Below are 20,623 nucleotides of genomic sequence, written 5' to 3' on the forward strand. Positions count from 1 at the left end.
TTGATTCAAAATTTCACTATACTATGTACTATAAACACCACATTGATACTAGTTACATAACAAAGAAGAATTTTAATGCCATGTGCACTTACTGTTAAGCGGTATACACATAAATATAATGATAGACAGTGTTGGGCAAGTTACTTTTTAAAAGTAACTAGTTACATATTACATATTACTTGCAGCTGAACTATTTAGTTACAGTTACATATTACCCATAAAATAAAGTAATTGTAATAATATTACATATTATATTACTTTGTGTCCATAGCCTTAAGCTGTCACGTGTGAAACTACCACCTTATCACGTGACACGATTGCGTTGTTGGACAATGTGCAAGTCTTGATATAAGTAAGTAGCTGGTGAATAAGCCTCATTTAGTAGGCTTCATTACTTCGTTGTGGCTAGGCGTTACTCAGTGGGTTACTAACGAGATATTAGTAACTTCGTTACTTTTAGTAATAATATTACGTAATATTAGATTCGTTACAGTAACTATATTACTTAGGTAACGCGTTACATTTGCAAGTAAAGTAACTTGAGTTATATTACCTGTTTTTATAGCGTATTTCGTTATATTACTTTGTTACCACAAAAGTAATAATATTACGTAACGCGTTACATAAGTAGCGCGTTACTCCCAACACTGATGATAGATCAGTTATTATAGTAAATACTGACAACTCTTATAGATAGTGCATACAGGTGCAATCATGCAGATGTTTAGAAGTCTTTTGCTTTGCTTACCAACTCATGGAGAATTAGTTGTGTGTCACCAGAATAAGGAGATAAAATATGACTGGTCTTCTACCACCTCTAATCATCTACCAGTTTGTGCTGGGCAATGTTTTGTTAGAGTAGATTCCAACAAAGCAGTTTGATTGTGTGTTAAGATGATGTAAAGGAAATACTAAAGCTAGCTCCATTATTATATTCAATGTTGAAAGGCACAAACAACATCATGTTTAGCAATGCCAAGTTACTTGTCCACGTTAAACCACTGCTGCTATATCAAAATTATGAAGATCCTATTTCCAATGAAAAGATTTCTCTGCTGACTTTGTTGCAACATGGAATGAGGATGATGACTGTCGCTTTGGGAAATGTATGTCAATTAGAGCTGAGCAATAGTGCAACTATCATTATCACGATTTGATAGTAACTTTTATATCACGATAACGATAGTATCACGATAGTACAACTAGTTATGAAAGACACTCAACTTCACATAAATGACACACAAATAATCCAATTACACACCATCTGGTTTCCTAACGCTATATTGGTAAATTGCTATGTATTACAGTTGTAATCTTTGTTGTGCATGCTCAACTGGACTTTCACAGTTTCCTCAACTTCAGCACTATTATGTTTGCTGCTGTTATTCATGTTTGTGAGAGATGTTTTGATATATCGCGATAGTATGATTGCATACTATCATTATCACGATTGTTACTCACTATTACGATAATCGATAGATTGCAACTATCGCTCAGCTCTAATGTCAATACAATGTACCCCGATAACATTATTACATGGTGTGAACCACCCCAAGTACAACTAGCCAGCTGGTGCTATCAGTTACTATGGAAACCAGGAGACAATATTCTTATCACACAAAGTGCAGACATTTTGATTGGGGAATGAATCTGAGTAGTAGGTGACAATGTTGAAAGCTGCTTTGAAGAAGTGGATCATCGTGGTGGTGGGTATTGATACTTGGAACTACACAAAGAACAATAAATTGTTAACTTTGCTGGACTTGATTGAGACTTCTCAATTGGATTACTATACTTAATGCTGTTATAAATACGATTTGCATATTGACTCAATTATTTTGAGTGGTAATATTCAATTGACTATACATAACACAGATATTTTGTTCTGGGGCATAACTTGTTATATGTGATGAGGTGTATAAGTTTGTGATCCATGTCCTGTCACATGTTGTAACAAGTGAGTCTAGGTAAAATTTTAAATTCAACCTTCCTGTACTCAACAAACAGTGTGAGTATGAATACTAACTATTTTGTACACTTGCTATAAACATATTTCATGTAAAATGAAAATACAGTTTTCATTAAAATACAATATTACTGCAAATAACTGAACAGAACAGTTTCAAGTGATAAATAATAATATTTATTATAATATACAAGTTGTTCATTGACTGTTAGCATACAGTGCTTGAGTCACTTCATCATCTTCATCATCATCTCCAGATGTATAGTCATAGCTCAGTCTTGGTGAGATGTTACAACCTCGTGAGATGAAGCTGTTTAGCTTGTTAGCGGCAGCAAGAATGAGGCCCAAATAAGGAGGTGAAGGATTTAGTGGTCTACTGAGATATTCAGGATGGTATTGTACTGCAACATAGTAAGGATGATCTGTAGGGATGAGTGACTTCTAATAAACATATAATATACTGTATCTAATTGGTTAAATGCCGCTACCTTAGTTCTAAATAATCGATGCAGTGACTATTTGAATTGGACTGCTTGAAAAAGATGTTGAAGTTATTTTCAAAATTGATGGTTGCACCACTCGAGTGTAGCTATACTATTGAAGGTGTGGCAGTTAACCAAGTAAATAGATTGTATTCTATACAGTGAAAATTCTCATTCGTATTCTTAGACAATATTGTACCATCAATAACATTAACCAGTCTGGAATGCTAATGTGGTGGGTGCTTAAGTACCAGTTTTGTCCTTCTGGTATAAACTAAACTTAAAAGCTGGAAAATAGTTTATTCTGGTTAAGTGGAGTACATATCTTCCATGCAAGGTTAGGTGGGATGAAGATCATTGTAAAGGTGGAGAAAGTGTACATGTGTGCACGTGGGTAGTTGGAAAAGGAGGATATGGTCGGACACAGACACGGACATTATTAAAACACACTTTTACACTTATACAACAGTTAATTCTCATACCTATGTAACTAGTAGTGGTGTGCGATATAGGATATTTTCCTATCACGATTATTGCACACAACATATCACGATACGATATATATCACGATATACAACTCATCACTCAGAGTACATTTACACTGATGACACTTATAGTACTGATGTACTAGAAGTACAATACAACATGGTACATGACTAACATGCAACATTGCAAGCTCTTTTATAAAAAAAAAAAGTACAGTGTACAATGACATCTTGGATACATTTTTCTCTAATTATAGCTAAAATCTATACTTCGGCTTATATCACGATATTAAGATTCTATATCATATCACGATATTAAAAAAATTATCACGATATTTAGATATATATCACATATCGCACATCACTAGTAACTAGCACGCTACAGACTAGCATACACCATATACTGTTGTACAAATGCTATTGCACACTCACAGAGAATCTGCTGGCACGTCCCAACTTAGCCTCGCAAGCCAATATCTTAGTAGGTATAAGTGCCTGCACCTTATACTGAAAGCTGAGAGCTCCTGGATCTGGCATATGACAGTAAACTAGGATGAATCCCTACAATTACGTAACTGCATTAGATTTCTAGAGCACTTGTACAACATTACATCATCTATAATACTTGTAGCATGCTAGCCAATCCTCTACACATGCGCTTATAAATGGATAAGCGCTACATGAAGATCATGTCTGGGCCTACAACTGAAGCAAAGACTACCATACAGAACAACGTTAGGTATGAAAATTATTTATAGGCTTTTTTGTTTAACTAAACAAAATATGTCATTACTTCCTTCACTTTTCCGTAGTGCGATGAGAGGAAGACCACATCTAATACTTGTGGTTCCCATTGACCCTTGTACAAGAATACATTTTTAAAAAAGCTGATACTTTTTCATACTACCGTATATGCATCCCAAGTTTCTTTAGATATTAGATGTGGTCTTCCTCTCTCAGGAAAACTTTGCATTACAACAACCCGTCTTGAGTTACAGAAGTTGTATAAATGGCTGTTCATGTACTTAATTGCTTCATTTAGTGCTGTAGTTAACGAAGCCACTGCTAGTGCTAATGATAGTTCACCACCATTCTCGCCAATAGCAGCCATTCTCGCCAATAGCAGCCATTCAAGCCAAACTAAAGATATCAACAACAGAAAATAGTGGTCTTATAGTGAGAGACATACCTGGAGCAATGGTGAAGGTGCCATTTGACTGGTGTACTGTTCCCAAACTTTGATGGTAGTTATTGTATAGAGAAACCAGCATACTAGAGAGGTTAAAGAAAGTAAAAATAACTGGCAGTGACGCTAGGAATCTACGCACTGCTGGGAATTTATCTGACGCTATTGTAGCTCTTGGATAGTTTGTGAGTGCCATACTGTTGATCTAGACTACATTGCTGGGCTATCTGTATACAGTACTCTCCTTTCATGCTGTTTCAGTGAATGATACAGGACTTACTCTCATCTAACATGGCAACAAAGCTAAGATGGCTTCATCTTGATAATCTCACTAATTACTTGCAAATTAACACTGAAAGTAATAATCCACCACCTGCCAACGTTCACCCATTCATACAAATTGTTAGTGATATATACAGCAGCTGCACTGCTACAAACACTGCCAATATCAATCAATGTTCATATATTAGTCATTGAAGGCAACATTGCACTCTGGAAGCAACGTCATAGACCAATTATGTCGTCACAGTCTAACCACAACATTCCACTGCCTTAAATGAAAAGGCCTATCGTATACATGTAAAAGTGTATTTTGAAAATGTCCATGTCCGCCTTTTCCAACTACCCCATGTATGTAGAGTTTGTGTGCATGTCTGCTAAACCAATTACCTTTTAATTCTAACATTTCCATTCTTTGGCCCACTTCATCTTGACCAACAAATTGTAAATTTTGTGACTCAAACTCCTTAACATAATCAGGATTAACCTGTATGACAACAAGAAGATAAATGACAAAATCTAGAAGAAACCATATACACAATTACCTCATATCTGTGTCTATGTCTTTCTTCTACACTGTCAACATTCTTGTACAATTTACCTGTTATAAAGAATGAAATAAACTATACTAGTTATAACTACACATCATTTCAATATCTGCTACACAAGGAAATGTGTGAACAAAGTTGTTGACAAGAATTGTGATAAAACTTTGAATTTTAAAAATGACATTCTTGCAGATTTCAAACTCAATTATGGGGTGGCCGTAGAGCTCAAAATAACAGCCTGTCATTTTCTGATCCAATAGCTACAACAACTGACCAAACAAAAAAATGGTCTGACATAATGATCTATTGTGATAAACTTTTAACACGTTTTGTAGCAATGTGTACAACAATTTCTGACGTACTATTTTCAAAATGCAAGTCTACATTTGAGAAATGAAGGCTTACAAGCATTTTAGAAGTAATCTACCCCCTGTATGCCACATGTATGATACAGGTTGGCTTACAGTTTGTGTTGAGTGTGTTCCAACGCAATGTCAGTGGAAGAAAAACTTGAGTTTCTTATGCAAGAAGTCTGCCAGACCAAGCAGGAAGTAGAGGAAAAGCTTGAATCCTTGTTAGGGCAAGAGGTGAATGCCGCCCAGGAGAAGATGACACAAGATGTACCCTGGGAACACCAGCTACCAGTTCCACAAAAAAGGGCATGAACACTAGTACAAATTTAACTGTGGTGTGGAAGAAGCAATCAGTTCTGCCTGTACAGAGTTGGCAAATGTGAAGCCATCAGCTCCTGAGGAGAGAGAAGTGCTGAAGAAGGTGGAGTCAAGGGTGAGGACTATTTGAAAGGCGGATCAAGCATGTGCCTGCTGGAGGTACATATAAGTATCTCGGTATCGCACAGGTTTTCCAACCCAATCACAAGGCCATCCGAGACAGGTTGACGAGGCTATATGAGGAGGCTGAATCAGATATGGTCATCTGCTCTCAGTTCCAAGCACAAGGTGCATGCCACTAACACCTGGGTGGTAGCTGTCTTTCGATACTTTTTCTGTCAGGTCAAATGACCAGAAGGAGAGTTGGAGAAGCTAGACCAACTAACTCGAAGGGTGATGCATAGATACAGGGCGCATCACTCTGGTGCATCACTGGAGAGGTTGTATCTAAACTGATACAGTTGGGGCCGGGGCCTTGTCAATTTGTGTCATGAATGGAAGAGGGAAATCGTGTCTGGTGTTCTCTACTTAACATGTGCTGCCTGTAGAGACGAGCTAATGAGGGTTGTTGTGGGGCACCACTCATACTTAGGGAACGAGGGGGTCCCTCCATAGTGAAGATAGCTGTCCACACGGTGTAGAGGTGATAGAAAGTGACCTGATGGAAAGTATCGAGAGGGTGATGGGTCTCCTTCAGACTTCGTCAGTGATGGAACAAATTAAGGCAGCACAGGCAAGGAAGCTGATGATACCTTGAGAGCTAAAACTATCCATGGGGTATATACACTACAAGAACTGTCTGGCACTGGTAATAGACTATGAAGGGTGCCAAGACTGGCTTACCAGCAGAAGGGTAAGAGCAGAGACAGAAGCACTGGTCGTGGCGGCGCAGGATGGGGTCAACCGGTACCAAGCGGTGATATTGAAGAATGGCACTGACCCACAGTGTCGTGTGTGCTGGGATGGTGTTGAGATGATTGGACATATCTTGACCAGTTTCAAGGCCCACATGTGGTCTCTCATCAAGGAGAGACATGATCAAGCCATGTACCAAATGGTGCTGGCTCTTGCCAGGAGTCAGTTGCTATGGCAAAAGCCGTGGTGCCAAGTGAAGATGGCACAAGAGCAGAGGGAAACCAAACTTGAAGCTGGCTCATAATATTGGATGAAGCTGAGCAACACCCGTAGGTTGGGCCCCTATACTCGGACCCACAAGGATGGACTGAGTGCCAGCAACAATGGCAACCATCACAAAAGATGTACCAGAGTACCATTCCATTGCGTACTGGCCAGGGATCAAGCAGCGGTGCCATAATGTGGGTGACCAGAATGGGAGACCTGGGAGAGTTACAGGTCTGAGGAGGAACCCCGCAGGCCCATAAGAGAAGCGGGGAGCCAAGAAAGACTGACAAAGAAGAAAGTTAGGATTGCTGCTGGGTGGGACGGCCAGCAGGACCTGGATCACTGCAAGGCACATGCTGTAATGGGCAGGGAAACTCCTTAAAGAAGGCAAGGCTAGGCGATGGGAAAACTATTCTTATTTTGGAAAATTTAAAGTAAAAGCCGTAACAAGGTTTCCATAGGTGAACCTACGGAAGGATCATTAACTAATCTGCTGTCTGGAGAAGGTATGAAGTAGTTGACCACTAGGCAAAGCATATAAGATCACTGATTGATCTAATTTTGGCTGGGGCACTGTTGCCCATTATCAGGAGGACCTGTTAGTGTTGTTCAGCCCTGAAGATGAGAAAGAGATCAACTCCTGTGCCAAAGAGGATGCTAAGGATGGGCAATACAATACAATACCACAAGTATTGATACAATACTATTTCTAGAGGATATCAATAGTTTAGACCTAACAAGTTAATTCCTCTACTGATCAAGTGTTGTAAAATGGCGGTTGGTATACGTGGTTGAAGTATTTTGTGGCAATTTTTCAGGAAAGTTAGTGGAAATGAAGCAAAGTGCAAGGTTTCAGTATTGTAACTTGTGGTAATACCACTAACTTTGGAATCTGTGCTCTTTAGTATTGTCCACCAAAGAGATGCAGAAAGACCACACTGCTTAGAATATTGCAGATGAGCTGAAGAAAGTTACTGAAGAGTGCAATATCATGAAGAAGGTTCTTAATGCATAATGGCAATTATATATTTTTGAGTTCGTTCACCCTTAAAGGATGCTAAGAAGGATACAGAGAAAGTGCTCCAGAGAGTGTGGAGGAGGGAATTGCAACAAGCACATCCAGTACCCCTGACAATGTACTTGTAGAAACAGCACAATTTTGGGAACTCCTGTGAGATGACACAGAGAAGACCTGTGATTTGACTGAAGGGATCAGCTCTAGTTTCGAGAGCACAGGAAATCCAGGTAAATGATGTTGAATATATTGAAAGTGGCTATCATTTGCCCTTAAAGTTTATTCCCCCTCCTCACATCCAGCATTATCTCCACTCTGTGGAATCCCACGAGAACTTTGTGGATGAAGCAATAGGCAGCTTAAAAACTTGTTGTATAGTCAGGGTTGATGTGTAGCAGCATGCTTGTAGCCCTCTCTAAGGTGTATCTAATGCTGCAGGAAAATCGTGTCTAGCATTAAAATTGAGGAATTGTCGGGCCCAATAATTTTTATTGTCACTAGCCCTAGGCTTGGTTTCCAGACTTATGACCCACAACTTATATGCTATACTCAATAGTAGAACCTCATGGTACTAAATGCTTAGCCTGAATAGAGGCCCTGGCAGAGAGAATTTTTGGGTTGAAAGAATTTCTCAGCTAAATGTAAGGCCCAACCTGTCAGCACTCTGGTTAGATGCCAATTCTATGGGATCTGAAGGGTATACAGCAGAACATGGTAATCTAGTTGCCAATGGACAGTGGTCTACTGAAGAAGTAGCCCCAGAGTTCTACATGGTTATAGCTACTAGAAGTGAAAATGCTTATTGTGCATCTGATAAGATAATTCCATCTAGTGCATGTGTTAATGAGGTAGAAGCAAGTAGTACAAACTGTGTCAAAGGAATGCGTTAATGGTCAACCTCACGAGCATGCAAAGGCTGGTAATAGCATGCCTGACAATGTAGAAATGGGACAATTTTGGGAATTCCTGTGAGATGACACTCTTCTGCCAGAGAAGACCAGTGATTTGACTAAAGGGATCAGTTATAGTTTTAAGAATCCAGGTAAATGATGTTGAATATATCTATCATTTACCCTTAAAGTTTATTCCCCCTCCTCACACCCAGCGTTATCTTCACTTAGTGGAGTCCCACGAGAACTTTGTGGATGAAGCAATAGGCAACTTAAAAACCCATTGTATAGTCAGGGTTGATGTGTAGCAGCATGCTTGTAGCCCTCTCTCTGTTGTATCCAATGCTGCAGGAAAGTTTTGTCTGACATTAAACTTGAGGGCACAATAATTTTTATTGTCACTAGCCCTAGGTTTGGTTTCCAGACTTATGACCCACAGCTCATATGCTGTACTCAATAGTAGGACCTCATGGCACTAAATGCTTAGCCTGAACAGAGGCCCCAGTAGAGATAGACTTTTGGGTTGAAAGAATTAAAGCCCTACCTATCAGCACTCCAGTCAGATTCCAGTTTACAGGGTTTGGAGTGTATACAGTGGAACATGGTAATCTAGTTGCCAATAGGCAGTGATCTATTGAGAAAGCAGCCCTGAGTTCTACATAGAGAGATGCAAGCAGTAAATCTGGTCTTAAAGTCATTCCAAGAAAAGCTTGCAAATGAGCGAGTCTGCTGGTTTACAGAAAACCAGAATGTATTATATAGTTATATACAACGGCCACGAGTGCTCTGCCTGATATAAACGCACGAGCCTGAGGGCCGTCAAGCCCGAAGGCAAGTGCGTTTATACAGGCAGAGCACGAGTGCACGTTGTATAACTGTTATGTACCATTCACCTAATAGGTGAGGAGAGTCTCACAAGACAGCTGTAACGCTTATAAAGGCCAGGTTTCTAACATCGATTGTGGGTAACCAAGCCTGACGTTGCGATGACATTCCCCCTGCATTACTGCAGCCATCTGAGATATTGAAAGCTAGTACGCTATGGGATAATTATATCACTAACCTGCATTCGCTGTTCCACTCTCATCATGTAGTGTTCAGCATGCCAGCGTGCCATATAGACTAAGCACCAGACTAATCGCCATAGTGATTCTCTCGAGCGAAAAAAAATCAGCTAAATAGACAGTTTAAGTAAACAAAACCTAACTACTAAACGATACTAGTCTAATTCTTACTATTCACACTGGCTAAACTCGAATCTGGTGGCATGACAAAACTGGTTACCACAATCGAACGTAAAGGTTAGTATTATTTAGAATATATTTGTTTTATTGAGTCATTGTCGAAGTGGACTTCAGTTTAATCTGGGCTAAGATGGCACCAGACTAGCAAGGTGTATAAGTACGTTTATATATATGTAGACTACAGTTGTGGCCATCTGCGTTGGCTTTTTCGATCGCCATTGGCTGCTTGTAAACATTATACGTATTGGTGACGTTATGGCCCACAATCGACCTTTACATGTCAGGCTATAAAAGAATTCGAGTGATCTGTGAAGTGTCTTTCCACCTATTAGGTGAGGTGTCGTAGTGGTCTTCGCCACTGGCACTTGTGCTATGCTGCACAAAACCGCAGCCAGTGCAATATCTGTATATTGCACTGCGGTCGGTGCATTATAACTTATAATGCACTCGTTGTGGTCTACAAAACCGCAACCAGTGCGTTATAAGTTATAATGCACTCGCTGCGGTCTGCAGCAGTGCAATATACAAATTATGGCACTGGCGGTGCCTTTGAACTGCCCACGCAGAGTGGTACATTTCACATTTTTCAGCTTTGCAAGCTGAATATTTTCTATGTGTGTCAATAATAAAATCAAACTGAAGTACATTAAAACTACACGCATGTTTTAATCACTTTAGTACATATGTACTGAAACAAAGCTCAAATAAATAAAACCTATACACCACCAGATTATCCTGTTCATTGGGAATAAGAAAATATTTGGTATATTATTAATAGAGGATATCAACTAGTCACGGCTTTACATCATAGGATGTCATGATTATTGTACAATTCTGAACAACAAGAGCATATTATATTACTGTATGAGGACATTAGACAACTAACGTAATGTGGAGTCCTTTGTCTTGAATAATGTTTTCCTCTTCCCAAGTCTCATTGTTCCACCCAAGTTACCAGGATTGTGTTCTGGCATCTCAATAACCTGATATTAACAGAGTGTATGATGGAGTAAGTAACACATTACATACATACATACTGTATATGCATTCAGCGATGATCACATACATTAGAGTGAAACCGGTTAGCTGTTCAATTGAAGGCCTTACCAAAATAAATTCATGGACTCTCTAATTATGACTCAACAGGTAGGTAGGAAATAAAATAAAAATTTATTGAAATGACAATTGACTATAGTACAGGTCTATATACAATATGATCGTTCTATTAGAGCAATCTCCAAATTTAAGTTTGATTAAATATTTTCAAGTTTCTTTTGCAGTGCTTTATATTTACCATTTTCCATTAAATATTTTCATAATGGTTGCAACCTATTAGAAGTGTTTTGAGTCATACTGTAAGACATGTAAAGGCTTAGTTGTTATACCAACCAATACTGCTAATGTGCCATAAAGGTGTTGTGAGGCTGGTTTCTGGTCAATATAATTACTTAAGAGAAAATAACACTATCAAAGTTAAAATGGAACTATATTTCTGTAATAAGACAAAAAGTGCTGTATTTTCTGGTAATAAAGTACACTTTGTGACACAACCATAAACACAACCCATAAATATGTGTAATTCCACAACAACAATCATATGATCTGGTCTTAAATTGTTCACTAAACTGTCCATCATTGTAAGTCCAGAAACATTTTGGTTAGACTCAGTGGACACTTGATATTGACGCCTTCAACTTTGCCGTATTGATGACCACACTAGCGAACAACAATCAAATTAATCTTATGCTTTACAGGACAATGTTTTGAAAAACTTAAAAAAATATAAATCACGTGATCTCTTAAAAGGGCTGTAGACACTGTTTAATATTGTACAAGTGTGCAGTAGCAAATGGGAGCTCCTTTACTTTATTTCAGAAGGACTTTAGCACCTGCAGGGGCAAATATCGAGATACTCTAATAAAGCAGTCGTATAAATTCTAATAAAACAGTCAGTAATACTAGAGGGCAAACAGTCCATGAATGAAACATGAGTACTTTAGTATAACCTTAAGGCATGTCCACACGAATTTGAATTAGGAACTGGATGCAAAAGGAATACAGGCAATACATATTGAATCCGTAGTGAACGTGTCCACATGCATTACCACGATGATGAAACACTGCAGGCTTCAACACGTCCTTGCACTTTCATCACACCGAGCACTTCTGTATGTCCACCCTGTGTTGTTTACAAAGGTCACACACAAAAATGTCAAGCCCTCATGTGCTAACTAACCTTACATTATTATGATGTAGCAAATCCCGACCAATTCGCATTCAAACCACCTGTGGAGGTGGATTCGTGTAATTCCACTTTCAATTCGAATCGCCTTAATGCGCATTCCGTGTGGAAGCGAGTAATTCGAATCAATGAGTATTCAATTTGCATTTTTTTCGTGTGGACATGCCTTTAGACACAGCTGTATAAATTGTCCATTATTCATGTACACCATAGCTAGACTTCCTCAGTCACTCTCCCATCTGGATATGATGCATCACAAATCGAGTGATAATTTGGTGCTACAGTGGTCCTTCGATTATTCGAACTCATTGGGCCCTGGGTGTGTTCAATAAGTTTGGATAATCAAAGCCCATTCATTTATATACAGAGCCTTGCTCAATTTCTCTAATAGAACACACATCTTATACAAAAAAACCTCTAATAGAGCAGTCATTGCTACAGTTTGGATAACCGAAAGTTCGATTAATCAATGGCCGGATAATCGAGGGACCATTGTAATTGCCACAAATTAACCTTCTGCTAATTGCGAGTATGCAGTTTTCTCGCTACCATAGTGGAACTCCAAGTTGTGATCAACTATATTAATCACTTCTTGATTGCAACTCTGGATTCATACGTTAAAGCATCGCACTACGCTAATGCACTACAGAAAATGTAGCACTTGGGTGTTGCCTTGAGTCAAAATATAGCACTTGGCTTTGCCTCATGTCTCTCGACCACACCTTCTTGCTATGTTTTCTGTATTATACTCACCACCCTTTATCTAGTACAATATAGTGAAGAATTACAAACCATTTTAATCTCGTGGTAAAGAACACTTAGAAAATGGTATGCATAATATGCTTTGATCTTTGGAGGATAATGAGGTCTTTAAAACCTGATAGCAGAAAAGACCTCAAGCATCACAAATCTCACTTCTGATCATTGATTTGTAATGCTCTCCCTCCTGATAGCCTGCAGTGGGTGACCAGTCACCCAGGCCAACATGTGGTTAACCACTCTATTTATTGTATAGGCATGCCTAACACAATTTGATTATGGGAGATACAATCTAACATTGTTTGTACGATAAAGGAGAAGTCCAGAAATACCATGGAAATTCTGTTTAGTGCCTATCTGTTTCTACAGTGTTTTAAGCCTGTTTTAGTCTTCTACTAAACTATGAATGGACTTTACTAAAGACCTAAATGGATAAGCTTCCTTGTAGAAATGTTATTTTGCACTATGTGTAATGTAGGTGGGGTCCGTATTCAAAACCGTGCCTGTTCTTCTTACACTACTGTGACGCCACTGAAGGCACAACTTGTGACAACTCATTCCCATCGTATAAATCCACAAAAGCTACTTCTTCGTCAAATGTCTGCTGTGACGCCATAGGCACTGGCTACCACTAACCCGGCTCAACATTATTGATCACTGCTATTTCCAAGCTGTGCCAGATCCAAGTCTAACTTGTAAAAGTAAGCAGTGCGAGATTTGATTTTTTACATATCGACGAAAGCACGTTCAGTCTTCCATGATTATTTTAACATTGTGTGACGATTTCAGTACGACATATAACTCAATCCCACATTAACGAGTATCGCACAATGACTCCACCTATATTTCCATGTAAAATACATACATTTTTAAAGCTGGTTAGAGACTACCCTCGGATCTTCGTGGATTTTAAAAACCGGGCCAAGCAAGGTTTTTAAAATCCACGAAGATCTTCATGCTAGGTCTATAACCTACACTTAGTTGCTGCTAGTGCTGAGCAGTTTTGAAATTTCATAGACAGTACAATATAGTGACTTGATATTGAGGTATAACTATATTACCAGTATGCCTTTGCTAAATGTCATTTCTACTACTAGATCCAGATACAAAAGTACAGTTTCTAAACATTTTACTCAAGAAAGAACTATGTTGGCAAGCTCATTGCAGTATATTATTCTACACCAGCCCATATATCCTTTCATATGGTACATTGCAAAAAAAAGTGTGGACTTTCACGAATGAATTGTGAATATTTGTAAAAACATAAATTCGCGAAGCCAACAAGACATTTGCGATTGCATTTGCCACAGAACAGAGGCAACTCTTCACTATAAGGTGAATATAGTTTCGCAATGCAGATCGCTAGCGCCTCGCAAAGATATGTTAGCTATGTGCATTGCAAGTTCTATTGCTTAATGTTTATACACTTCTCATGGCCACAAGCAGCTAATAAGTCTGTCACTACGAGAGGGGCTGCTTCGTGAAGTAGCATCGCGAGCTACAGTCTCCTCATCGTTTCTATTGCTAACAAGAGGAGAGTGTCGCTAGTGCTAGCATTTCTATACTGCTAATATAAGGAGAGCGTGCAAAGCTCTGTCCCTAGCATGTTATGGCTATAAGACTTCAAGAGGAAGACCTAGCACCCCCCCCCCCCAACTGTCTATGGTACAAGGGAAATGGATCAAAGCGATGGAATGGAAATCAATATTTATTAATGCTGAACTTTGTTGATGTCGTATACCTGGGAGGAGTTAGTGGCTGGTAAGGAAGTAGTTATCCTTGGAAATCTAAGACAAAGGGGACTGAGTATTGGAAGGCTACAATAGTTGATAACAGTGGGAAGGAAACTGCGACCTGTAGATGAAGTGATGAGAGAGCACCCTGGAAGTGACGTCAACGTGTTGAGGGACTTGGCATGTGCTTTAGCCAGAGTGCATCTTTGGAAGAGATGAGTTAAGCAGATGTAGTAGCTTGGGTGGCTGAAAAAACACCATCAGTCCAGAGAAATCAGCAAGGAGGAAATTGGAATACATTAAAAGTATTGTCAGGTCCAGAGTTCTAGAAAAGTCGGATGTAGACTTTGAGCCCATGTGGAAGGCGTGTAGGTCATCTATATCAAAGTCCTGTCAGAGTTTTAGAACCCACACCGAACAGAAATAATGAACAGTGACACCGACTTTATGTCAATTGTTAGCCAAATCTTTTAACTGTATTTCAATCATTGAATAATAATAATAATAATACTGTTTGATCCTCCACTCACTGTATTATTACATAGCTATATGCATAGTAAGCTTTTTGATGACCCGGATAGATGATCCAGTACACTAAAGCATTTACCATCAAACATTTGCTTCATCTTTAATCAGTGGCCTGATAGTAATAGTCTGTATGTTAACAATGTAGGGCTTCTTACAGCTATATTAGTTACAAAGTATCTAATCTAGCACAAAACTATGAGTACGTAAATGTGGTAGCTATTTTTCTTTTAGATGAGATTACAAATGTGACAACTGTTGGTTGTGCATACTACTGTACTAATAATAAATGCACATGAATCTTCTACTAACATGATACAAATTTTAATTGGAGAAAACTTAGGCAATTTAATTCTACACTGGTTGACTATAGTTAGGTGAATGCTTGTTTCACATTGCATTCTCTCTGGGATTTTGGCTCAGGAAACCGGTGTTGCAGAAACGGTAACAGACTTCGCTGGAGAATCTCACAATACAGCGGTGCATCGATTGTTCCTTCAAAAATACAAATTCCAGTGGCTCCCCTTTTTACTAATGCCTGCCTCGTATGACCCAAACATGTACTTTTATGGGATGCTTTGGATGAGGCTTGGGATGAAGCCTTTCTCCTTCTTTTCTACAGCAAAACCTGCGGTGGGTGTCTAACTGAATTCTTGACTCATCACTCCAGATAACATCGTCAAAAGTGTTGTGAAGATTAGCACGTGCCCGTTCCAGTCGTTTTGCTTGTCACTTTTCTTATTAGCTGACTATATGCTGAGCCTCTATAGATCCATCCTAGTTGCTTTCAATTTTGAAGAGTTGTTGTTAATGACACAAATTCAATTTGCAGCAAGTCTAGATTGTAGCTGAGTAGCAGTTAATTCATCATCTTCTCTCATGGCTGTGGCAATGACTTCTAAAGCAGCAGTTGACAGTTTAGGTGGTAATCCCGAATCTTCTTTTCTTGTAATTGTACCTCTCTCCTTATAATGTTTAAGAAACATTCGAACTGACTGCTTTGAAACAATTATTCTGTCTTCTAATACTAAGTATTCTACAATTGCTGAAATATTGTATCCTTTCCAGTACAAAGAAAGGATCTGAAGCTTTGCATAGTCACTTAGCACCATGACAGATCAAACAGTGAAGCCAAACTTAAGACACACCTTCATGAGAGACAGCTGAAAATAAGCCCGACTTAAGCTTATAATTACACTTTACTGTCGCGAAGTAATACAGTTCGTACAAAGCTTCTCAAGACATAGCCTGTTTTGCACTAAAATAAATATTTTGGTCACTTAATTAGTCTGTGACATGTTGACACATTTTAGTACCCATAAATTAGGTATCCCATAGCAACAAGCGTACGCATCTTGCTATTCTACACCCTCTCACTTAAATTAGAACTACTCCATCATTTTTAATCCAATGGACATGAAATTTTCACACAAGCTACTTTAGTAATTTTGCCAAAGAAGAGCGTTTGCCATTTTTAAATAGCAAGTTCAGATGATGAACAACATGGAAGTAAAGAAAAGGATTTCTGGGAGTGTCAACCCAAAAGATAAATATGTGATGAATGAGAAACTAAAAGACAAAAATAAAATCGCACAATGGTTTGTGCTGTTTAGCATAGTGTATCATAAAAGTATCAAGGCTCTTGTGCGTAAACTGTAGGACTAGTTCTAGTATAAAGGGAAAAACTGTAACTCATGTTCTAAAGCAAATTTAGCAGTTGGGTTTGGACTAAACCGTGTACTAGTGTTAGCTTATATCCAGTAAAAAAGTACAGAACACTTGCTAAAACCATTCGTAAGTTATAGAACAAATTAAATTTCATGGGAAGCCATATAAGCGGACTGTACAGAGCACCCTTAAAGAAAATAATGAAGCTGGATAAATGCTCACGAAGCTAGATAAATGTCTCGTGAATGTCATGATGTGGTTCACAATTCAATAATCGTGAATAGTTCATCACAATTCAATAATCGTGAATAGTTCATGATAGCCATTTCACGAAGTGTCACGACTGCTCACATTCTTGTTGCAATTTTTTTTGCACTGTATCGTATGTACACTCTTTCATACAAATAGTGGACTTTTAAAAAACTGTCTTTTGAAATCTACAGTATTGCGGTGTTAAGAAGCTAAAGGGTATCAAAAACAGATATTGCGGTTTAAATAAATACTCAGTATATTGCTCAGCACTAGTTGCTGTATATTAGACTACTAGCACAACTGAGCAAATATCCAATATTTCCACATTACTACTACTGTTGCTTACCACTGGATGTGTAGTGGATGGGTTAAATTCAACAGAATTGGCATCTGTGAAATGTGTACACATGAAGTGATGATGATACAACATCTACACACACACACCTTTCCATCCGAAGACATTTCTAGCAAATTCAATGACAGCTACTTGCATTCCAAGACAAACTCCTGAAGAGAGAAGAACCAATGACAGTTGACTTGACTGTCAATTTACTGTACTCTACACATGCATAGCTGGGACATATATGTAGATATACCCTCTGAAGCTAATTTATGAAAAGGTTAGGTTTCAGCTTTAGCATGCGCAGATACACATGTGCACATGCTACACACGCATGTCTCACACAATGTATTTCTACAGCTTACCGAGGTAAGGAATTCTCTTTGTTCTGGCCCACTCTGCTGCTGCTATTTTCCCATCAGTTCCTCTGCATCCAAATCCTCCTGGCACCAATACTCCTCTGTAGCAGTAATGTGTTGAATTATAAACATACACGCGCATCACACACAGTTCATGACTTACTGTGAGTCACAAAGTGTCTTCCATGCTTCATGAAACTTGACAGGATCTTCTTCTTTAACCTCATTCTCCAAGTGAGTAGCTTCTATCCACTGAAGCACCCCGAGTGAGAAATACAAGCACTCATATACCAAACCACTACTATACATTATAATTAAACCAGGCGGCTGGCTGTGGGCACGTGCCTGGTTTACTGAAACTGTTTTCGTATAAGTCTGTGTGTACCTATCTACCTATCTATGTTTGTCCGTATGCACACACGTGAGCAAATCGTTAAACAATGGTAAAAGCAACTTTTATGTAAGAAGTAAAAGTGAAATGAAGTCTGTATTAAACTTCTGCACAGGTGAACTTTGTTCTGAAGTGGTTTCTTTTCGGCAGACTGAAATACGGGTGTGGCGACTTTCCTCAGACTATGTAATTAAACTACCTTCCCTTTGAGGTTTTCAGGTGTTTAACAACTGAAAAACAATGGTGCAGGCCTCGTACACTACCAGGAATAGCCTATCGCTTCGAGTTGATAGGGGGCGTACTTACGTACGCGAACAAAAATCTAGAGCAGCTTTGAGGCTTTGTCAAGAGAATTTGTGGGGAAAAACACGATAGTCAAAGTATGAAACAGTTTAGAAGATACTTCTGTGCATAATATGTTGGTAAAAGCAGTTTGTTTAACAAGCGCTTCCTTAGCAGTGCATAGCAACGTAATCGAACAAATTACAAAAAAATCATGAATTACAAAATACGAGAATTAGCTAATAACATTATTGCATAACCCAAAACTACCCTATTGTAAAATAGTAATACATAGTTGGTTAATTCATAGTAGTCTAGTTAATTCATAAGTTAGCTAGCTGCATGGCATCTGCTTTTTAGAAGTAGCACAACATCAACTTGTTTCATCAAGTATGATATTTCTATGAGGGTTTTTTGAGGCAGCATATATATATTTTTTTGGTTTTTTTTTTTTTGAGGTGGAGGGCACCATACATTGTAGGGGGGAAACCTACTAAACAGTACTATCACTGTATGATATATAGACTTGTTTGCGAATCTACAAAAAATATCACTATGAGCTACGACCAAGACAAGTCTGGCTTCTCCTTGACAGTTCTATTCCTTAAACACTTAGGGCTCAACACAGTGTATTGTACAGTGTAACAGTTAATATGTTATATATACTGTATTACACAGATAACACAACAGACCTTAATGTGTAGCTTTAGTTGATAGAGTAGTGCAGCATGTCTAAGTGCCTTGATGACAGAAATGTAGGAGTCTTCTAGTTTAGTATACTTGCCCACAATGGCTATCACTACTGGCTGGTAGGGCTTGTCATATCTATGACAAATAGAGAAGATATGTATACTGTTACAACAGAGACAACTACGTATGTATAGTGAGGTCTGTGTGCCAGCTTATTCAATAGTGTTGATAATTAGAATGTAAACACTTGTTGACAGAATACTCTAATAGAACAGTAACTGTTAGCATTTGCAAGAGACTGTTCATACAAACACATGATTAAAAAATATAACAAGTAGTTGGTCATATTCAGTACAATTTAAAAAAAAAACTGCCACAAAAATTGAATTTATGAGGCACCCACATTGTCAATAATGGTAATTGTTTAAAACTTTCGAACCTAATAATAGTAATAAAAAAATTTCAAGTGCTTTTAGTTGTTGCATAAAACAAAAACAATTGGTCTATATGATGTATGAACTCATGACCTTGGCATTATCAGCACCATCCTCTACCGACTGAGCTAACAGACCACATTGATAAAAACACTACCCAGCTATCATAAATGTCTCCTTTTGCTTAAACAACATTTCTAAGTCTAAGGGGGAAGCCAAGGACTCAATGTCGATAACTAAGATATTGAATGCTGTTAATACATAACTATGTCTCACTAAGGGGTAAGTACACAGTTTCACACACCTGTCTGCTAAGTTCTTCCACTTGCAGATTGTTTGTGGTGAGCAGGATCCAGGCTTGACTGGTAAGTGAAGTCTCTTGAACAAGAAGTCCAGTACTCCTTGTTGTTTGAGAAGTAGGGGTACTCGGTAGATGGAGGTACAATCGTGAATAGCAACAACCTAGACATACACAAGAATAAACAAGTAATTCTTGTAAATGAAACCTTATTAATTGAGGAGAAACTTATTAAAATAAAGATATGAAATGGCGAGGTCGTGAAGTACATCTTAAATATATTTCAGACTGGCTCGACATGGACATAAAACAAGGGAGATCGTCTGCAGTCCACTTTTATATCTGCAGGTGTAGATGACCTTCCTTGTTTCACTACTTATTTATGTCTATGATCCTTAATCGAATTTAAAATTCCTAATTGTCCTTTTGTTAGCCACTTTTGTAACATAAATTTGACTGGTGAACAAGCGTATACTACATCAAAAGAAAGAATGGTGCCAGACTTTAGGTTTTCATCTGAACGTGACCCAATTATCAACAACTAAAACTTTGAAGTGGCCATTACGTTGTCAGCTATGTTCAGCCCATACACAACACTACAAATGAAGAACATAATGAGAATTGTCTCTGGAATCAATCCAGTCACTATGGAAAATATGGACAATGATTAGTACAGTATACGTAGTACTGTGGTTTGCCAGAAGGCACCTATCAGGCTGAAGCAATGTCTAACAATGAAAAAATCACACCTATAAACAATAA

At 38.4% G+C, this 20,623-nt stretch overlaps 1 protein-coding gene across 3 annotated transcripts in view; it reads right to left on the bottom strand.

Annotated features, from left to right (window-relative positions):
• LOC136257270 (CTP synthase 1-like) overlaps positions 1 to 20,623 on the bottom strand; it is a 145,127-nt gene that overhangs the window by 119,096 nt on the left and 5,408 nt on the right. The window contains exons 8-17 of one of the 3 annotated variants that reach the window (XM_066050362.1): positions 19,868 to 20,025; positions 19,132 to 19,264; positions 17,930 to 18,018; positions 17,773 to 17,867; positions 17,512 to 17,574; positions 17,414 to 17,457; positions 10,775 to 10,871; positions 4,944 to 4,999; positions 4,789 to 4,885; positions 2,039 to 2,388 (exon numbers count right to left, since the gene is read on the bottom strand). In XM_066050362.1, coding sequence (XP_065906434.1) covers positions 2,165 to 2,388; positions 4,789 to 4,885; positions 4,944 to 4,999; positions 10,775 to 10,871; positions 17,414 to 17,457; positions 17,512 to 17,574; positions 17,773 to 17,867; positions 17,930 to 18,018; positions 19,132 to 19,264; positions 19,868 to 20,025 — 1,056 coding nt within the window. In that variant the 3' untranslated portion in view covers positions 2,039 to 2,164. Of the gene's footprint in view, positions 1 to 2,038; positions 2,389 to 4,788; positions 4,886 to 4,943; positions 5,000 to 10,774; positions 10,872 to 17,413; positions 17,458 to 17,511; positions 17,575 to 17,772; positions 17,868 to 17,929; positions 18,019 to 19,131; positions 19,265 to 19,867; positions 20,026 to 20,623 lie in introns of those variants that run through there. The other 2 variants (XM_066050363.1, XM_066050364.1) reach the window with 2 other exon arrangements.

This window comes from Dysidea avara, chromosome 6 (genome assembly GCF_963678975.1).
Source record: "Dysidea avara chromosome 6, odDysAvar1.4, whole genome shotgun sequence".
Lineage (NCBI taxonomy): Eukaryota > Metazoa > Porifera > Demospongiae > Dictyoceratida > Dysideidae > Dysidea > Dysidea avara.